Source organism: Carassius auratus, chromosome 20, assembly GCF_003368295.1.
Source record: "Carassius auratus strain Wakin chromosome 20, ASM336829v1, whole genome shotgun sequence".
NCBI classification, from domain to species: Eukaryota; Metazoa; Chordata; class Actinopteri; order Cypriniformes; family Cyprinidae; genus Carassius; species Carassius auratus.
The window spans coordinates 5,651,860-5,667,456 of record NC_039262.1 but is presented as its reverse complement, the minus strand read 5'-3'; the positions used below and the strand labels follow the sequence as shown (position 1 = coordinate 5,667,456).

At 34.0% G+C, this 15,597-nt stretch overlaps 1 protein-coding gene across 1 annotated transcript; it reads left to right on the top strand.

The window, feature by feature from the left end:
• The first annotated feature begins 5,080 nt into the window (after positions 1-5,080).
• On the top strand, positions 5,081-15,074 carry LOC113120669 (trifunctional enzyme subunit beta, mitochondrial-like). The gene is made up of 16 exons (XM_026290633.1): positions 5,081-5,214; positions 5,873-5,949; positions 6,071-6,112; positions 6,293-6,383; positions 7,348-7,392; positions 7,479-7,578; positions 8,570-8,657; positions 8,782-8,969; positions 9,958-10,138; positions 10,923-11,044; positions 11,164-11,243; positions 11,693-11,740; positions 12,629-12,716; positions 12,826-12,900; positions 14,172-14,336; positions 14,415-15,074. The coding sequence occupies exons 2-16, from the start codon at positions 5,883-5,885 to the stop codon at positions 14,448-14,450; spliced, it is 1,416 nt and encodes a 471-aa protein (XP_026146418.1). The 5' UTR covers positions 5,081-5,214; positions 5,873-5,882; the 3' UTR covers positions 14,451-15,074.
• Positions 15,075-15,597: the final 523 nt, after the last annotated feature.

Below are 15,597 nucleotides of genomic sequence, written 5' to 3'. Positions count from 1 at the left end.
TTGGCCAGGGGTGTTTTTACACCACAGACAAGGATTGAGAAGGAAAAAAATCATAAAGAAAATATAATTATATTTTCCTTAAGATGTTCTTCCTAACTTCAGGCCTTATTATCATGTCATATATAACTGTGATGTTTTGTACTTTCACTTGAGTAAAATTGAAAAAGGAGTACTTTTACTTTTACTGGAGTAATATTTTATTATACGTATCTGTACTTTTACTCAAGTACTTGATTTGTGTACTTCGTCCACCACTGACCAAATATAAAAATAAACATTATCACACACGTCTACAGTTCCATGTGAACCTTTAATGCAAAGTCAAACAGTCTTTCATACACAGAAGTCATTTCCTTTTAACAAAGTAATTTTGTAATTCACAAGCCTGGTTTACGATTATTATTAAACAAGTGATTTATTGATTCTTCATCGTAATCTTATTTTAAAAATTCTGTTGTTATATACAAAATAATCCAAGGTAATAATAATCAAAACCTGTGTTATGTTATTGACTGTATTACAGAATAAATATAAGATCCGATATATATTATATTCAATTTTGGATTTCTATTGAAATGCATGTAACAGGTGACACGGCCCAGAATCCTGATGTCATTGGAGACAAACATGACCTCCTCAAATCACATGACCAAACACACACCACTTGCGAGTTCACGTGTCTGCGTGTGTCCAGTCAGAGGTCATAGGTCACAGGAAGTTAAAAATAATAAAAAAAATCATAAACTTACTACAAACATTGAACCTAAATACATCAAGATTCATGGAATGATGCATAATATAATATAATATACCGGTAATTATGACCGTAATTAAATTATAGACGCAATGCAAATTGTGCAAAAACACTACAGTAACTTTTACTTTTGCTACACACTATTTATAATTTATAACACCTTTTGACCCAGCAGACAAAGATCTCTGTACGGTTTACTAAGCTAACTTGACATTAAACTTAATTTTAAACCAAAACAAAAATAAATAGAAATATTATACACTGTAAAAATTAAATAAGTATGACTTTTTAAGATTTTACAGTAATATTTTATTGTAATATTTTGGATAGTTTTCATTGGATCATGTATTTATAATTATTATTATAAAAAAATTTATAATTAGAATTTATTCACCTGCGGCTCACTGACACGATCCGTCCAAACTAGGTGAAAGGTCATTCCTGCAGGTCACCTCATTTAGAGCTGCGGTAATAAAAACACGATAACGTTCACATTTATCAACCGATTTCAGAGGTTTGTGATCTACGCCTACGCGAATCATTTGGTCGGGGCAAAACATTTGATTCAGATCTGGACTCCGAAGCGCGTTTCGCAAATCACTTGATCTGGGCTTCGGAGTTCGCAAAACATTTGATTCAGATCGGGACTCCGAAGCGCGTTTCGCGAATCATTTGAGATCAGGCCTTTCGAGGGGATTTGCAAAACATTTAATTCCATCATGTATTTGTCTAGATCAACTTTTAATAAAGAGAAAAGAGGTTTAGAGACAGATTTTTATTAATAGCCTGTTAGTAATCCCACAGTCCATAGCATCAGCTGTATAATTTTGTACGGGAAAATTAAAACAAAATGAGTTTCAATTTTTATTTTATTTTTGTAGCAATGGTCATCTTAACCTCTGTGTTGTGTTCAGGGTATTTCAGGACCCCAAATTAAATTCTAATTCTAATACTGCATCATACAAGTTTTTATTTGAGTTGAATTTTTCGATATTCATGTAAGGAAACGAAGCCATAATTTGATAAGTTTACATTTACATTTATTCATTTAGCAAACGTTTTTATCCAAAGCGACTTACAAATGAGGATAAAAAACAACACAACAAAAAGTTTATAAGCGAGAATAAACAAGATGCATGCAAAATGAAGGCAGAGATTGTCTGATAGGTTAAGAAATAATTTAAAATAAAAATGTTAAAAAATGTTGACAAAATATTTGACTCAAAAAGTCCAGATGATTCAAGCTGTCCGTGACTGTGAGTGTAACAGCAGCAGCAGAGATTAACCGTAAATGAAAACATTTAAAACTTTGATTCCTCGATTTTAAAAAAATAAATAAAAATGTAGCAAAACATTACATTCAGATGATATGTAGAACTCTCTGTGATTATCAGTGTCAGACTGTGTGTGTTGTTTTGTCCGGGGCTCATGGGACAGGCGTACTACTCTGGCTGTGACATCATCATCCTGGGGAGGGACTTTGAGAGGATTCAGATCATCCCAGGAGTCAAACACGGGAACATCCAGGTAAACACAAACACACACACACACACGGTTCTGGCATCCAAACAACATCAATGTCTTTATAAACTGTTACAGCACTTACTCAGAGTGACACATAGCATAGCTTTTAGCCTCACGGTTGCAGTTTGAGGTTTAGGAATTAGTTTTATTATTATTTTTATTTTTTTAGCCTTTATGTTTATGTCAGTTTTAATAATTTTAGCATTTCAACTTTTTGTAAAAAGTTACTACTTTAATTTTAGTACTGTCTTCATTTAATTTATAGTGCTTTTTACTTAAAAAATAATTGCAAAGCAACTTTACAGAAAATTAAGTTTCTACAATATTTAGTAGTAGCTTACACGATTTATCTATATCATTTTACTTTAGCTTTATTTCAATTACAGAAAACTGTTTTTAGTAGTTTCAGTCTTAGTTAACAACAATGACACATAGTTGGTTGCTTTGGGAATTACTAGTTAGGAATACAAGTTTAACTGTTTTACATAATTTTACATAGGCCTATTTATTTTTAAAAATAAAATGTAAAAATTATATATTTTTTTACGAGTTTCTGTCTTCTGCTGAATGCTAAAAAGATGATGCTTTAAACACCAAATGGTTGATGGTACCCATTCACTTCCATAGTATTTCTTCCTCTATTATAGAAGTCAATGGGTGCCGTCAACTGTTCGCACTCAAAAAAACATCTTCTTTAGTGTTCAGCAGAAAAAAAAACACTTGTTCAGGCTGAGGAAGAGTAAACGATCGCAGGATTTTGATTGTTTGATTCCTCTCACACAGACAATACAGTTATATGAGTGTTAATCTAAACTGTGTTTGAATATGAAACACTTTTTGTGTGTGAAGACATTTGTGAATCAACCAATCAGCTGTCACTCGATTTCAGAGCCGCTAACTAGAATAAGATCACATACTTTTATTTTCAGTATAAATATGGAGTTGAACACAAGGCTTGATGAAATAATACTGTGATAAAGATAAAGCATATTTATAATCATCGAGTCTCCTGCAGACGTATGTTTTAGGAAGATTGTCCAGGGTTTATTTTTTACTCTTTTCTTTTCCCCTCCACCATTCGACTCGGACACAAACACGAGAGATTTTAATTTGATGAAGGTCATGGTTTTCTTCTTCACCGCAGAGAATGATGCTCTTCCTCTTGTTTTCCAGCTCAAATATCTGAACATCGTTAAATCGAGAAGCATTTACTGAAATATAAATGAGTTCATGTTTAAAACAAGAACAAATATCTGTCAGCGGCTAAGAAAAACAATAGTTTTCACCCTTGGCAGAATTTTTTCCCCCGTTTTAAGAATTAACCAATAAAAATCTAAAAATGAATATATCGAGTCGATAATAAAAATTAATATCTGAGGTCATTATGCATCTCCTGCAAATGTCTTGGTTTCACGATGTTCATATATTAGCACTGGAATACGGAGTGTAATAATTTTTTTCTTCCCCAGATTATTGCTGATGTGAGGAAGCAGTGAGGAATCCACTGTATAGTGATCATGCTCTCTGCCCTTTAACCTCTCAAATCTGAATATATACGGCAATGAATCTAATTTTATATCGAGTATGAAGAGATCTGTAATATACTTGACTGTATGTAATGAGAAAATAAATTACTTAATGCAAAATCCATTATTTCTTTGCTGGGTTTAAGTTTTTTTTTTTTTTATGAATGATTATGTCATCTTTTATTATAAACATGAGTGCAGTATTAGCATTTGTATCAACATTATTAGAAATGTCTGAATGAATCAGAATCAAACGATTAAGTGATTAATGCAGAGATTTTCTTCCTTAGTATTTCTGTCTTGTTTTCTGGTATAATTAAATGCTTTCAAACGATTAATCGCTTTAGAATATGAGCTGGGTCATTCTGTCGATTCATTCAGGGCTGCTCTGGGTTTAGTACAAACACAACATTAGTCTAGGGAGGTATAGTCTTGTCTCTTGGAAATGCAGAGAACAGCTTTCCTCAGCTTTCCTTAAGGCTGTCCTTGTCCTGTTTGCAAATGGCTAAAAGGGAAGAAAAAAGAATACATAGAATAAGTTCACAGTTTGTTCATGTTCGTTAATGAATTAACGAACATTAACTAAAGGACTAGTATTCTAAAGTGTTACCACTTAATCTTTGTAAATAAGTAACGGTAGTGGAATTAAAGAGACAAGCTTTAGTGCCATCATTAATCTAGACAGTCAAAGTGCTCATAACATAATTTAGTTTATTATATAAATGGCAATATAAGTTAAAACGTAATAAGAATTCATTTAAACTTTGAATTCTTATAAAGTCTCAGCTTTCACTGCTAACTACGTTAGCGATATCGCTAGCTATTTATTAATAGTCCGACACTGGTGGTTAATTAAGCTGTCAACATAATGTTAAAAATGACCAAAAACATCGAGAAAGAACAGCTGAGTCTTACCTGTGAAAGAAAACACCCCGAGATCTGTTTGTATTATTGTGTGACGGTTTGTAGGTGTCCAATCTGTCGATGAGTCAGGTACGTTTTCTTCTGTCCTGATGTGAGAGTTATGAGAGTTGCCCGCTCCAATATGGCGGCGACGTTGACGTGCGGTCGAGTGGCCAATGCTCAAAACTTCACCGTGAACGCGCGAACGCACTAACAAGCGCGAGCCCGTGCAACCGCCAGATAGGGCAGCAAACTTAGCTCATTTTATTTAAAAATCCTGTTATCTCACAGGTGTAGCATATATAATAAACTTGTAGAATTATTTATGTATGTGTGTGTATATATGTTTTTAATATAAAAGGTATATCCACCGCGTGTTTCTTTTCGCTCAGGCAGTGATTCGATTTGCCAGGGAAGCGGGGTCCTGCGGATCATGCACTGCTGTAGTCATTAGACAGACGCGAGATATCAAACATCACACTTTCTCAGCACTCACAACAATAACAGGTAAAATATGATCTATGCGCTTATATTATAACACACATTATGTTTTTATGATGATCCTTGATGGATATCTTAAACAGTGTTTCTAGACATGCGGAAGAATGAATCCGTCTTCTTATTCGTGTGTGTTAAAGTGTCATTTTTATGTTTCGTTACTTTGGTTTTACTGTCATGTGCGGTTATATCATGATCAGTCTTGTTTTATAATTATTTCAAGATCGTAAGTTGCTGTTTAAATGTATAGTGCATTTGCATATTTGTCCTTGCCCTGTCTACTGACAGAAGTAGGTGAAGGGTCACACACACACACACACACACACACACACACACACACACACACACACACACAACACAAACACAAAAACACATTTAACTTCAGATGACACTTATCAAATATATCAGAATCAAATATAAATCTATTTTCTTATACACCCCTTAAATCACTGTGTGATAACCGTACATTCAGGACAATAAAACATTCTTTTATGCTTAACTAATGTCTGCCAAGTTTTATTTTCACTGATCTTTTTTTATCTTATGAATGGAACCTAAAACAATTATTCCTTTACTTTATTCCATTGTATTGTTATCCAGATTATGAGTGCACCTGAGATATGATGGTTTTGAATAATTATTCATACTTTTGCTTCATGTCTTCCAGATACTCAGAGATGGCGTCTATGTTGTTGACTTCACTGAGGAGCAGTCCATTGACATCTGTGCAGGCCGCTCAGTTTGGTAAGACGTCCTGGGTCTCAGCAGAGCTAAAGAACACTTCACGTTATAAGGATCACTAAGCGTTTCATGTCATTATCACTTCTTAGAAGGGTAATACTAACTGCAGTCTCTTTCTGTTTAGCTGCTCGTTCTCTCAGCACATCTGTTCACCTGCGAGCTCAAGGTAATGTGTCCAGTCCAGTTATTATCCATTCTGCTGTATTCTAAAACTAAATCAAAGAAATAAATACATTCGATGTTGATATAGAGTAAAGAAAGGAAAATGCACGTTCCATTTTCCCAATGAAACTGTAAATAATCTTTGCTCTTCGTGTCCTTTCTGTTGTGTTTTTTAATCACAAAGCAAAGAGCAAGAAGACTCTGGCCAAGCCAGGAGTGAAGAACATCGTTCTGGTTGACGGCGTCCGAACCCCTTTCCTCCAGTCTGGCACAACGTAAGTGAGAATGTGTTTGGGATTCAGAGACGTGGCCTGAAAAGTTTTTGTGAATTGAAATGAAAGCAATTGTTTAAATAGCACAGTGGTTTGTAGGGTGCAGAAAGGAGATTAAAGGAATAATTTAACCAAAGATGCTAAGAATTTACCCTCAGGCCATCCAATATGTAGACGAGTTTGTTTCTTCTTGGGAACAGATTTGGAGAAATGTAGCATTCCATCATTTGCTCACCAATAGATCCTCTGCAGTGAACGGGTGTCCAAACAGCTGATAAAAGCATCACATCAATCCACATCAGTCCAATCCATCAGTTAACATCCTGCAAAGTAAAAAGCTGCATGTTTGTAAGAAACAAATCCATCAAGTCATTTTTTTAAAATTAACTTCAAATTGTTGCTTACAGCTAAAATATGAGTCCTCTATCTATAATCTTGCTTTTTCCAGTGGAAATTCATCTTATCTGAATCAGGAGAGAAATATGCAGAGATCAAGCACAAATAAAAACAGTCCAGACTAGTTGTGTGGATTTTGATGTGACACAGTGGATGGACTTTTTTCACTGGAGGAAGCGTTATTATGGTTTATGCTGATAGGACTATTTGATTTTTTGGCCAGCAGCGATTATTTTTAAAGTTAAAATTAAAGTTAATAATGGGTATGTTTCTTATAAACGCACAGCTTTTCATTTCATAATGAAGTTCATGCATCAGACCTGGTTGCTTCAGATTTTTACCTGTTAGTAAACGCCAAACAGCAAAACATTTAAGACAACAGGAAATGTTCATGTTTAAGGTTACGAATCTGAAACTCAATGGCACGCATTACTCTGAAATGATTTACAAGTGAAAGTTTTAGGCTGAATTAATTACAGGTTTAGGACAAACTCTATAAATGCAGTGCTGCCTTGTGAAAAACTGAAGAAATCTTTCTTTGTGTCTTTGCCCTTTCTGTCTTTGTTATTAGATATGCTGACCTGATGCCCCACGATCTGGCCAGAGCTGCGTTACAGTAAGTCACCACACAATCACATACACACACAAAGATTCACTCGTCACTGTTATGTTCAGGACTAACTGTCTGTCTGTTTTTATCAGAGGTCTGCTGAACAGAACCGGTCTCCCTAAAGATGCTGTTGATTATATAGTGTATGGAACTGTTATTCAGGAAGTGAAGACCAGTAATGTGGCCAGAGAGGTCAGTCTGTCCTCGAGTCTGTGATGATTTCTAAAATAGAATTTGGATGTTGAAGCTATTTTTAGTTTGTCTGATGTGTGTATAATGATGCTGAGCAGTGAGAGGTCAGGCATCTGCGTAGAGATGTCATCTGAGTGCAAAGCATTACTGCAGTGACGTGTTTGTTTGTACATTGGGTACAGCAGGATGTTGAATTAATATTTTTCCACAGCTGTCAGTTCAATTTAATGCAAGGGATTTTTTTCTGAGTCAGGAACTTAATGTGTGGATGCTGTCAGCACATACTATGCATCAAAACACGGCAGACCCATTCACAGCATATTGTAAATGTAATTAAAAGGTTTAAATTTGTAAATATTAAAAAGGTATTTTTCTTCCTGTGATTTTTGTATATATTCTTTATATAGATTTTTGTGATACTTTATATATTCCCACTGGTTCACATCAGATTTGACATTGAAACATTTAAATCACAATTATGAATTATGTGCATTAATTTATATTCGATAGATATTCATTTTTGTTTTTGTAAATCTATATATATTTTTGTTTTTCCTATGCAATTTTGTATGTGTGGAAAAAAAAAAACATTTATAAAACATTTATAGTTTTCATAAATATTTTGAATCGTTTCTTATTTTTATATTTTGCAACTTTTCATTTTTTTATTTAAAATGTTTACATTTTTTGTGTTTATATTTTCTTTTTATTTCTTTTTATTTTAGTTTTAGTTGTGTTAGTACATCAAATTAGACCAAAAAAAAAAAATGCCTTAAGAAATAAAAAAAAAATAATGTTTTCTTTTCAGTTAATGTTTTTTTTATTTAATGTAAGTGAAATGTTTCTCTGTTTTTCTGTTAACTATAATAACTCTGGTCCCATCATTAGTGAAAGTACCATTTCTAAGAAGCATTGCACTTGCTAAATGGTTTTTGATTATAAAATTATTTATGATGTTTACTTGGAAATAATAATTTTTTGTTTTTTGTAGGCAGCACTTGGTGCTGGTTTCTCAGATAAGACTCCCGCTCACACTGTGACCATGGCGTGTATTTCCTCCAATCAAGCAATGACCACAGGTACTGAACACACGTTTTATGATGATTGCAGTTATTGAATACATCACACACACACACACACACATTCTTCAGCACTGAACAAAAGATAGTTAATGGAACTATCGATTGTTAATTTGTTTTCTAGGGGTTGGTTTGATCGCTGCTGGTCAGTGTGATGCCGTCGTCGCCGGTGGGGTTGAGTTTATGTCCGACGTTCCCATTCGTCACAGCCGCAAGATGAGGAAGACGATGCTGTCACTTAACAAGGCGAAGACCCTCGGGGCTCGGCTCTCTCTGCTGGGCTCCATCCGCCTCGCTCACCTTTCACCTGAGGTAGTTGGTACTACATTACCCATAATACACCTCACTTATTGCCCCCAGCGCACCCCAGTTTGTGTTTCTAGGTGCAATACCCAAATCACAGAAAACAATTTATTTATAGTGCATTTATCACTACAAAGTGACACATTACTCCAAAGACATATTTAAACAATCTTTGTGCAAAGGTACTCATGTCATATCTAGAAACTAAATATTTTAGAGGCATTGAAAACACCCTAATAAATGCCGAGGAATGCAGCAGTATATTAATTTAGCATTTATCATGCAAAGTTTGCATTTTTAAATTGTAAAAAAAAACAAAAAAACAATCCTTACATATTTATTAATGAATATCAATATTATTATTATTAGTCATTTTACATTATTTATATATAATAATAAAATGTATTATTGTTGTTGTTGCGATCAATATTATATAAGTACCATTATTATTATTTATTCTTTGCACAGTTAATTAGCAAAAATATCTGGAAAATACAGAAAAGATCTATAACACCTAATACCTATAAAGGCAACTATAAATGAATTCAACAAAAACTTGCTAAAAATATTAATATATTATATAAACGCATTATATTATTTGATTAATATAATTATTTATTTTATAATATAAATATTATTGTTATTATTTAAAAAGGTTATTAGCAAAATAGCTGAATATTATTATACGGAAAACAACTAATATACATAGCTTTAAAGACAGCAATAAATTAAAAAACAATTTAGAGGGAAAATTGACATATAGTATATGTCACCTCATCCCTGATTGTTTGTAATTCTCCACCCACAGTTACTGATGCTGTCACAAGTCAATCACATGATTAGTCAGATATTATAGCCAGCTATTGGTGTAATTAAATGTAATATATATCACTAGAACACTTATATTTTCAGTGTTTTAGTCTGTCAAACTACAGTCCGTATGGTATTGTTGGTTCCCTTCTTTAAAAGCTGTGTGTGTGTGTGTGTGTGTGTTTAGCTGCCGGCTGTGGCCGAGTTCTCCACAGCCGAGACAATGGGACACTCTGCGGACCGTCTGGCGGCTGCATTTGGTGTGTCGCGTTTAGAGCAGGATGAATTTGCTCTACGATCTCACACACTCGCAAAGAAAGCTCAAGACAGCGGGCTGCTCAGTGACGTCGTCAGCTTTAAAGTGCCAGGTGAGCAATTAACACAATCACAGCAGATCCCGCCACAGCATTTCAGCCTCTGCCAGAAACAGGTTTTGGACTTTTTCAGAATTCTGATTTACATCTCACAAGTGACGTGAAAAAAAAAAAAACATATATTATATAATAGCTATTCAGCATCTCAGAATTGATTTTTTTTTTTTGAGTTTATAGTTTGAAATTGTGACTTTTTTTCTCAGAACTTTGATTTTTTCATCTCACATTTATATCTAGAGTTTATATTTATCAATTCTGACTTTTTTGACTGAAAATAGGGCAGAATTTCCTTGCAATTTTGAGTTTACATTGCATAATTCAGTTTTTTTAAAAATTACATTTTTGGGTTCTCTTTTATCAGAATGGCAACTTTATATCTCATAATTATAAGTTTACGCCTATATCTCGCAATTATGACTCTTCTGACTGAAAACGGGCAGACTTGAAAACACTACTAAATTGTGAGGGGGGAAAAGTCAAAATTGTGAGAAAGTCACATTTCTATTGTTTGTTTGTTTCCACCATGAAATAAAAAAAATATCTTTTTATACTTTGGATTATTTTTATTAATTCAGCTTGCAGGCACATTATGAAAATGCAGTAAGCAAATGATTTGAACAGAAATAAGATTTTTATTAACACTTCTGAGTGTGCTTTCACATCCAAGTCTGTATGGACCAAGCTACAATATTGCACGCAGATGTTACAAAATAACAGAGTAACAGTTCGATTTATGATGATTGTTTAAACTTTAAATGTGGTGATGTGCTTGTCACAGGGAGGGATATTGTGTCTAAAGATAACGGGATCCGTCCTGCCACCATGGAGCAGTTGGCCAAACTGAAACCTGCCTTCATCAAGCCTCACGGCACAGTGACGGCCGCAAACTCCTCCTTCCTCGTCAGTTATTTGAGCTTCTGGTTTATCCAATTTATTTAACCAGACTCTTAATTTAAGGAATATGTGTCAGATTTGTCATGAGCTTTGCTCTGTGTGTGTGTGTGTGTGTGTTCACTCAGACTGACGGAGCGTCTGCAGTTTTGATCATGTCAGAGGAGAAAGCTCTTGCTATGGGTTACAAGCCTAAAGCGTATCTCAGGTACAAAACAAAAATAATGCTTTATGTTAAAAACTACCACCAACAGCATTTCACTGACAACATCATCTGTGTTAGATAAACAATTTAGCTGATCTGTCCAAATTTACCCATGAATCAAGTGTATGTATTGACTTTAGGCTGCAAAAGTGGCTCAGAAGTACTGAAAACCAAAAACAGTGTTTACCACAAAACTGTTGCTGCACATGATTTTGGTCAATGATAAAGTATTTTCACATTTTAAAAAAATATGCAAATTACATTTCAGTAAATGTATAATAAATTATAGTAAAGCCTTTTTAAAGCTTAGTTTCCTGAAGCTGTAGGTGTTTTATATTATTCACTGTTTATAGTAGTGTCCCATTACAGCAGACAGACATCATTATTTCTACAGCGGCTCGTGATGCTGATGCTGATCTAATGTCTGTCTGTCTGTGTGTTTTTACCTTCAGAGATTTTGTGTACGTGTCTCAAGACCCAAAAGACCAGCTCCTTCTCGGGTGAGTTCCTGCCTCTTTTCTTCTTGTCTGTGAGGTTTTGTTACTGTTGTGGTTTGGTTGTGTTGTGGCATGCATCTGTTTGTGACTCTTTAATATAGACTGCAGGAAAATGAGACTCCGTGGTCTGAAGCATTTTCTGTTCTCTTTTATATGCTATCAAGATATACATTGTTCCCTAGTTGTCATTCTTAATACAAAGAATTCAAAACAGGGGGTAAAGTTTTTTTAAATCTTTTAGAAAGATAACTTGAATGCTCACTACGGCTGCATTAATTTAACCAAAAACTAAAATGGATGTTTTCTAATGTATTTATTCCTTTCAGCATCATCAATCCAGACTTCAGCATATAATCATCAATGTTAAAACAGTTTTTTGTAGAAACCACAATAATTTTTCTAGGATTCTTTGATGAATTGAAAGTTAAAAAACACATTTATACATTTAGCATTTAAGCCCATCCTCGCTAAATTAAAATTTCTTTCAAAAGACCCCAAACTATTGAATGATAGACATTTTTCACAAGTCATAATTATTTAAGGTATTAAATATATTTTTCCAATCATTTTAAGGTAAACTGTTACATCATAAAACTGAAACAACGCAAATTGCCATACATATTATTTTAATTAATTGTTATTGTAATATGTTACTGTTCTGATTTTATGATTAATTATTGTGGTGTCTAAAGCCAGAAACAAAACTATAATTTATATTTGGTGGTCCAAATCGACTATCAGGGATAATAATCTGTCATCGATATCTAATATTAAGTGAGATTTAAATGTTAATGCATGTTCTCTTTCTTCCTCTCTCTCTGTGTCTCTCTCTCTCTCTTTCTCTCTCTCTCTTATGACACACACTTGTGTCTGGGTTGTTTTCTCTCTCAGGCCGACCTACGCCACTCCAAAGGTCCTGGAGAAGAGCGGTCTGACGATGAATGACATCGATGTGTTTGAGTTCCATGAAGCTTTTGCTGTAAGCATCACCTTTCCACTGATATGGCGTTAAAAATCCTATGCGGAAACTACATTTAGTAGTAGTTATGTGTGCAAATACTTTAGTTGTCTACCTATTTATTTTGCAGGGTCAGATCATGGCAAACCTGAAGGCAATGGAATCTGACTGGTTCGCCCAAACATATATGGGCAGAAAAACGAAGGTGGGTGTGAAATGGTGCTTAATGATCAACCCAAAGGTTATGTTCAAAATTCAGGAGGGCCTGATTCTTGAACTATCACCATATTGCCCTTGAGCAAAACACTAGACCTCAGGATACTCCAAGGGGATTTGAGCAGTAATAAATATACTAGATGTCCCACTGGGTAAGAAATCATCAACTAAACAAGGCATAAAGCATAAAAAAATAGGTTTTAACAAAGAAAATATGAGTTGCATTTGTCATGCAAACATAGTGTTTTTAAAGTGTTGATTTATTGCTGCTAAAGTCGGTGACTTAAAAAAAAAATGCTGTTTCATATTTGCTAAATGACATCCAAAACTTGTTTTTTTTATTAAAGATAGTGTCTGTTTTTCTCGAGCATGTCACAATTCCTCACAAGAAAATATGAAGCATTTTGTAGCATTTTTGCTTCCAACAATCATTTGTAAGGTGAAGAAGTCTTGTATTATCCCTTGATCAGCAGAAAAACTACCACAAAGACATGATTCCCGTCTTCCTCTGAACCAGGTTGCAACTATTGTTTTAATTCTCAGCCCATTTTCAAGTTTATGAATGATTATGAAAACATTATTTTATGCCTAATCCTGATTCAAGGATGTAATCATGGCCAGTGACAGAAGAATATGCAAACATGACTCTGATGTTTTCTGCTTCATTTGTGGGTGATTTACTACATCCAAAAAGCAACAGAAAATTACAGGTTTTGTGAAAAAAATCGTATAACTTATGCAAAGTTATTTGAACACATCTTTCTACGCCTTTGGCAGATTTTAAGTTAAATGTAACATTTTGACTACTTTTAAATTGAAAAGTGTTCAGTCAAATTTTGAATTTAAGAATTTTGAAAAATTAAATTGCAATAAAGCTGATACATAAAGCACTTTAAAAAATGTGTGAAAAAAAACTACATGGTTAAGTTTTTATTGGTATTTTTAAAATTAGGAACTTTTAAGCCATTTTTATTATCAACAGTGCATAGAAAAGGTTTTATATTTTGTCCTACATTCCTACCTGTAGTACAAGTTGTTAGATCCCACACTTTGCCTGAAACTGTTCTTACACACTCATTACGCACACATCCGTTGATAAATGAGGACCTTGAATTTTTGTTTTTTCAAGAAGTAAGGCTGTGAAATAATTGGTTGGAAATCTTGTTTCTCTCTGTAGATGAGCCACAGTAAAGATGATGATATTAATAATAATAATGAAAGCTGATTGCACATTGTTTCTCTCTTTTTTTTTTTTTTCAGGTCGGTGCCCCTCCGATGGAGAAGTTTAACACATGGGGAGGTTCTCTGTCTCTTGGACATCCGTTCGCGGCCACCGGCTGTAGACTGGTGACCACCGTGGCCCACAGACTTCAGAAAGAGGGTGGTCAGTACGGCCTGGTGGCAGCGTGTGCCGCTGGAGGACAGGTGTGTGCACTACAGAACCAACTAAATATTTGCTCACGTGGAAATATTCTTCTAACCCTCTCTTGTATGTGTTTTCAGGGCCATGCTATGGTGATCGAAGCTTATCCTCAGTAACCTTCACAGATTGTAACACATTGCACACGCACACAAATAGATTCTGTAAATACTAACATGCCGTAATGCCTTGAAATGTTCATTATCTATTCATTATCTGGAGGTTCTTGATTTGAAATGATGCTTGAAATGTGGATGTAAGTGTTAACATGGCTTTACTCGAGAAGGTGTTAAGGAAAAGATCAGAAGATGCTCTGCAAGTTAAAAAATATGGTATTTTTACATGCTAAATATATTGCACTTAAAGGCCAGGTAGATTTTGATTTAACAGAAGGTTAAAATTCACATTTGATTTTGAAATCTATAATTCTAGATTTTTTTTGTCCTAACTTTAAGCATTCTAATCTCCAGATAATGCTTAATTTTATCTATGAAGTTAAGCGACTGGGATGTCTTCTCTCTGGTATCATTTTTCATATGGCAACACTAGCTGATCCATTCAGAGTTTATGCAGGTAGCTCTTAAGGATTGTATTGTAAGAAGGACTGATTAACCATAAAGACAAAGGTGACGCACTTAAACACGTGTGCCTCAGATTCAAGCAGGTGAACCTCTGGAGAACTCTGTGATCGCTTTCTCCGTTTTCTAGCAGTTTGTACAAATAAATATTATTTGGAATTGTCATAAGTTGTAAGAAATGCATTTTGTCATGCATTGTTTTTTTTCTAAGTTTCTTGGTACAAATTGTGGTATAGTTCCACAAAAATGGGAGCTTTTTTTTTTTTATTAAAAGTAATTTCAGTAAAAAAAAAAAAAAAAGAGGTAAAATCACACACACACACACACACACACACACACACACAATATATATATATATATATATGTGTGTGTGTGTGTGTGTGTATATATATATATATATGTATGTGTGTTTGTTTGTGTATAAATACACACATATAGTGTATATGTTTAAACACACACACATATACAAATAGCTATATATATATATATATATATATATTATATAACTTAAATATATAACTTTATATGATGCTAAACACCTCAGTAGTTCGTATTTTTGGTTCTTCTTTTTTCAGGCACTTAAATATGTATATGAAAAAAACAGTAGCCTATTTTTATTAGTAATGCTGTTGTAATATTATATTCTAGAAATAATGACATGGCCCTCAATCATAAGTAGAATTAAAGG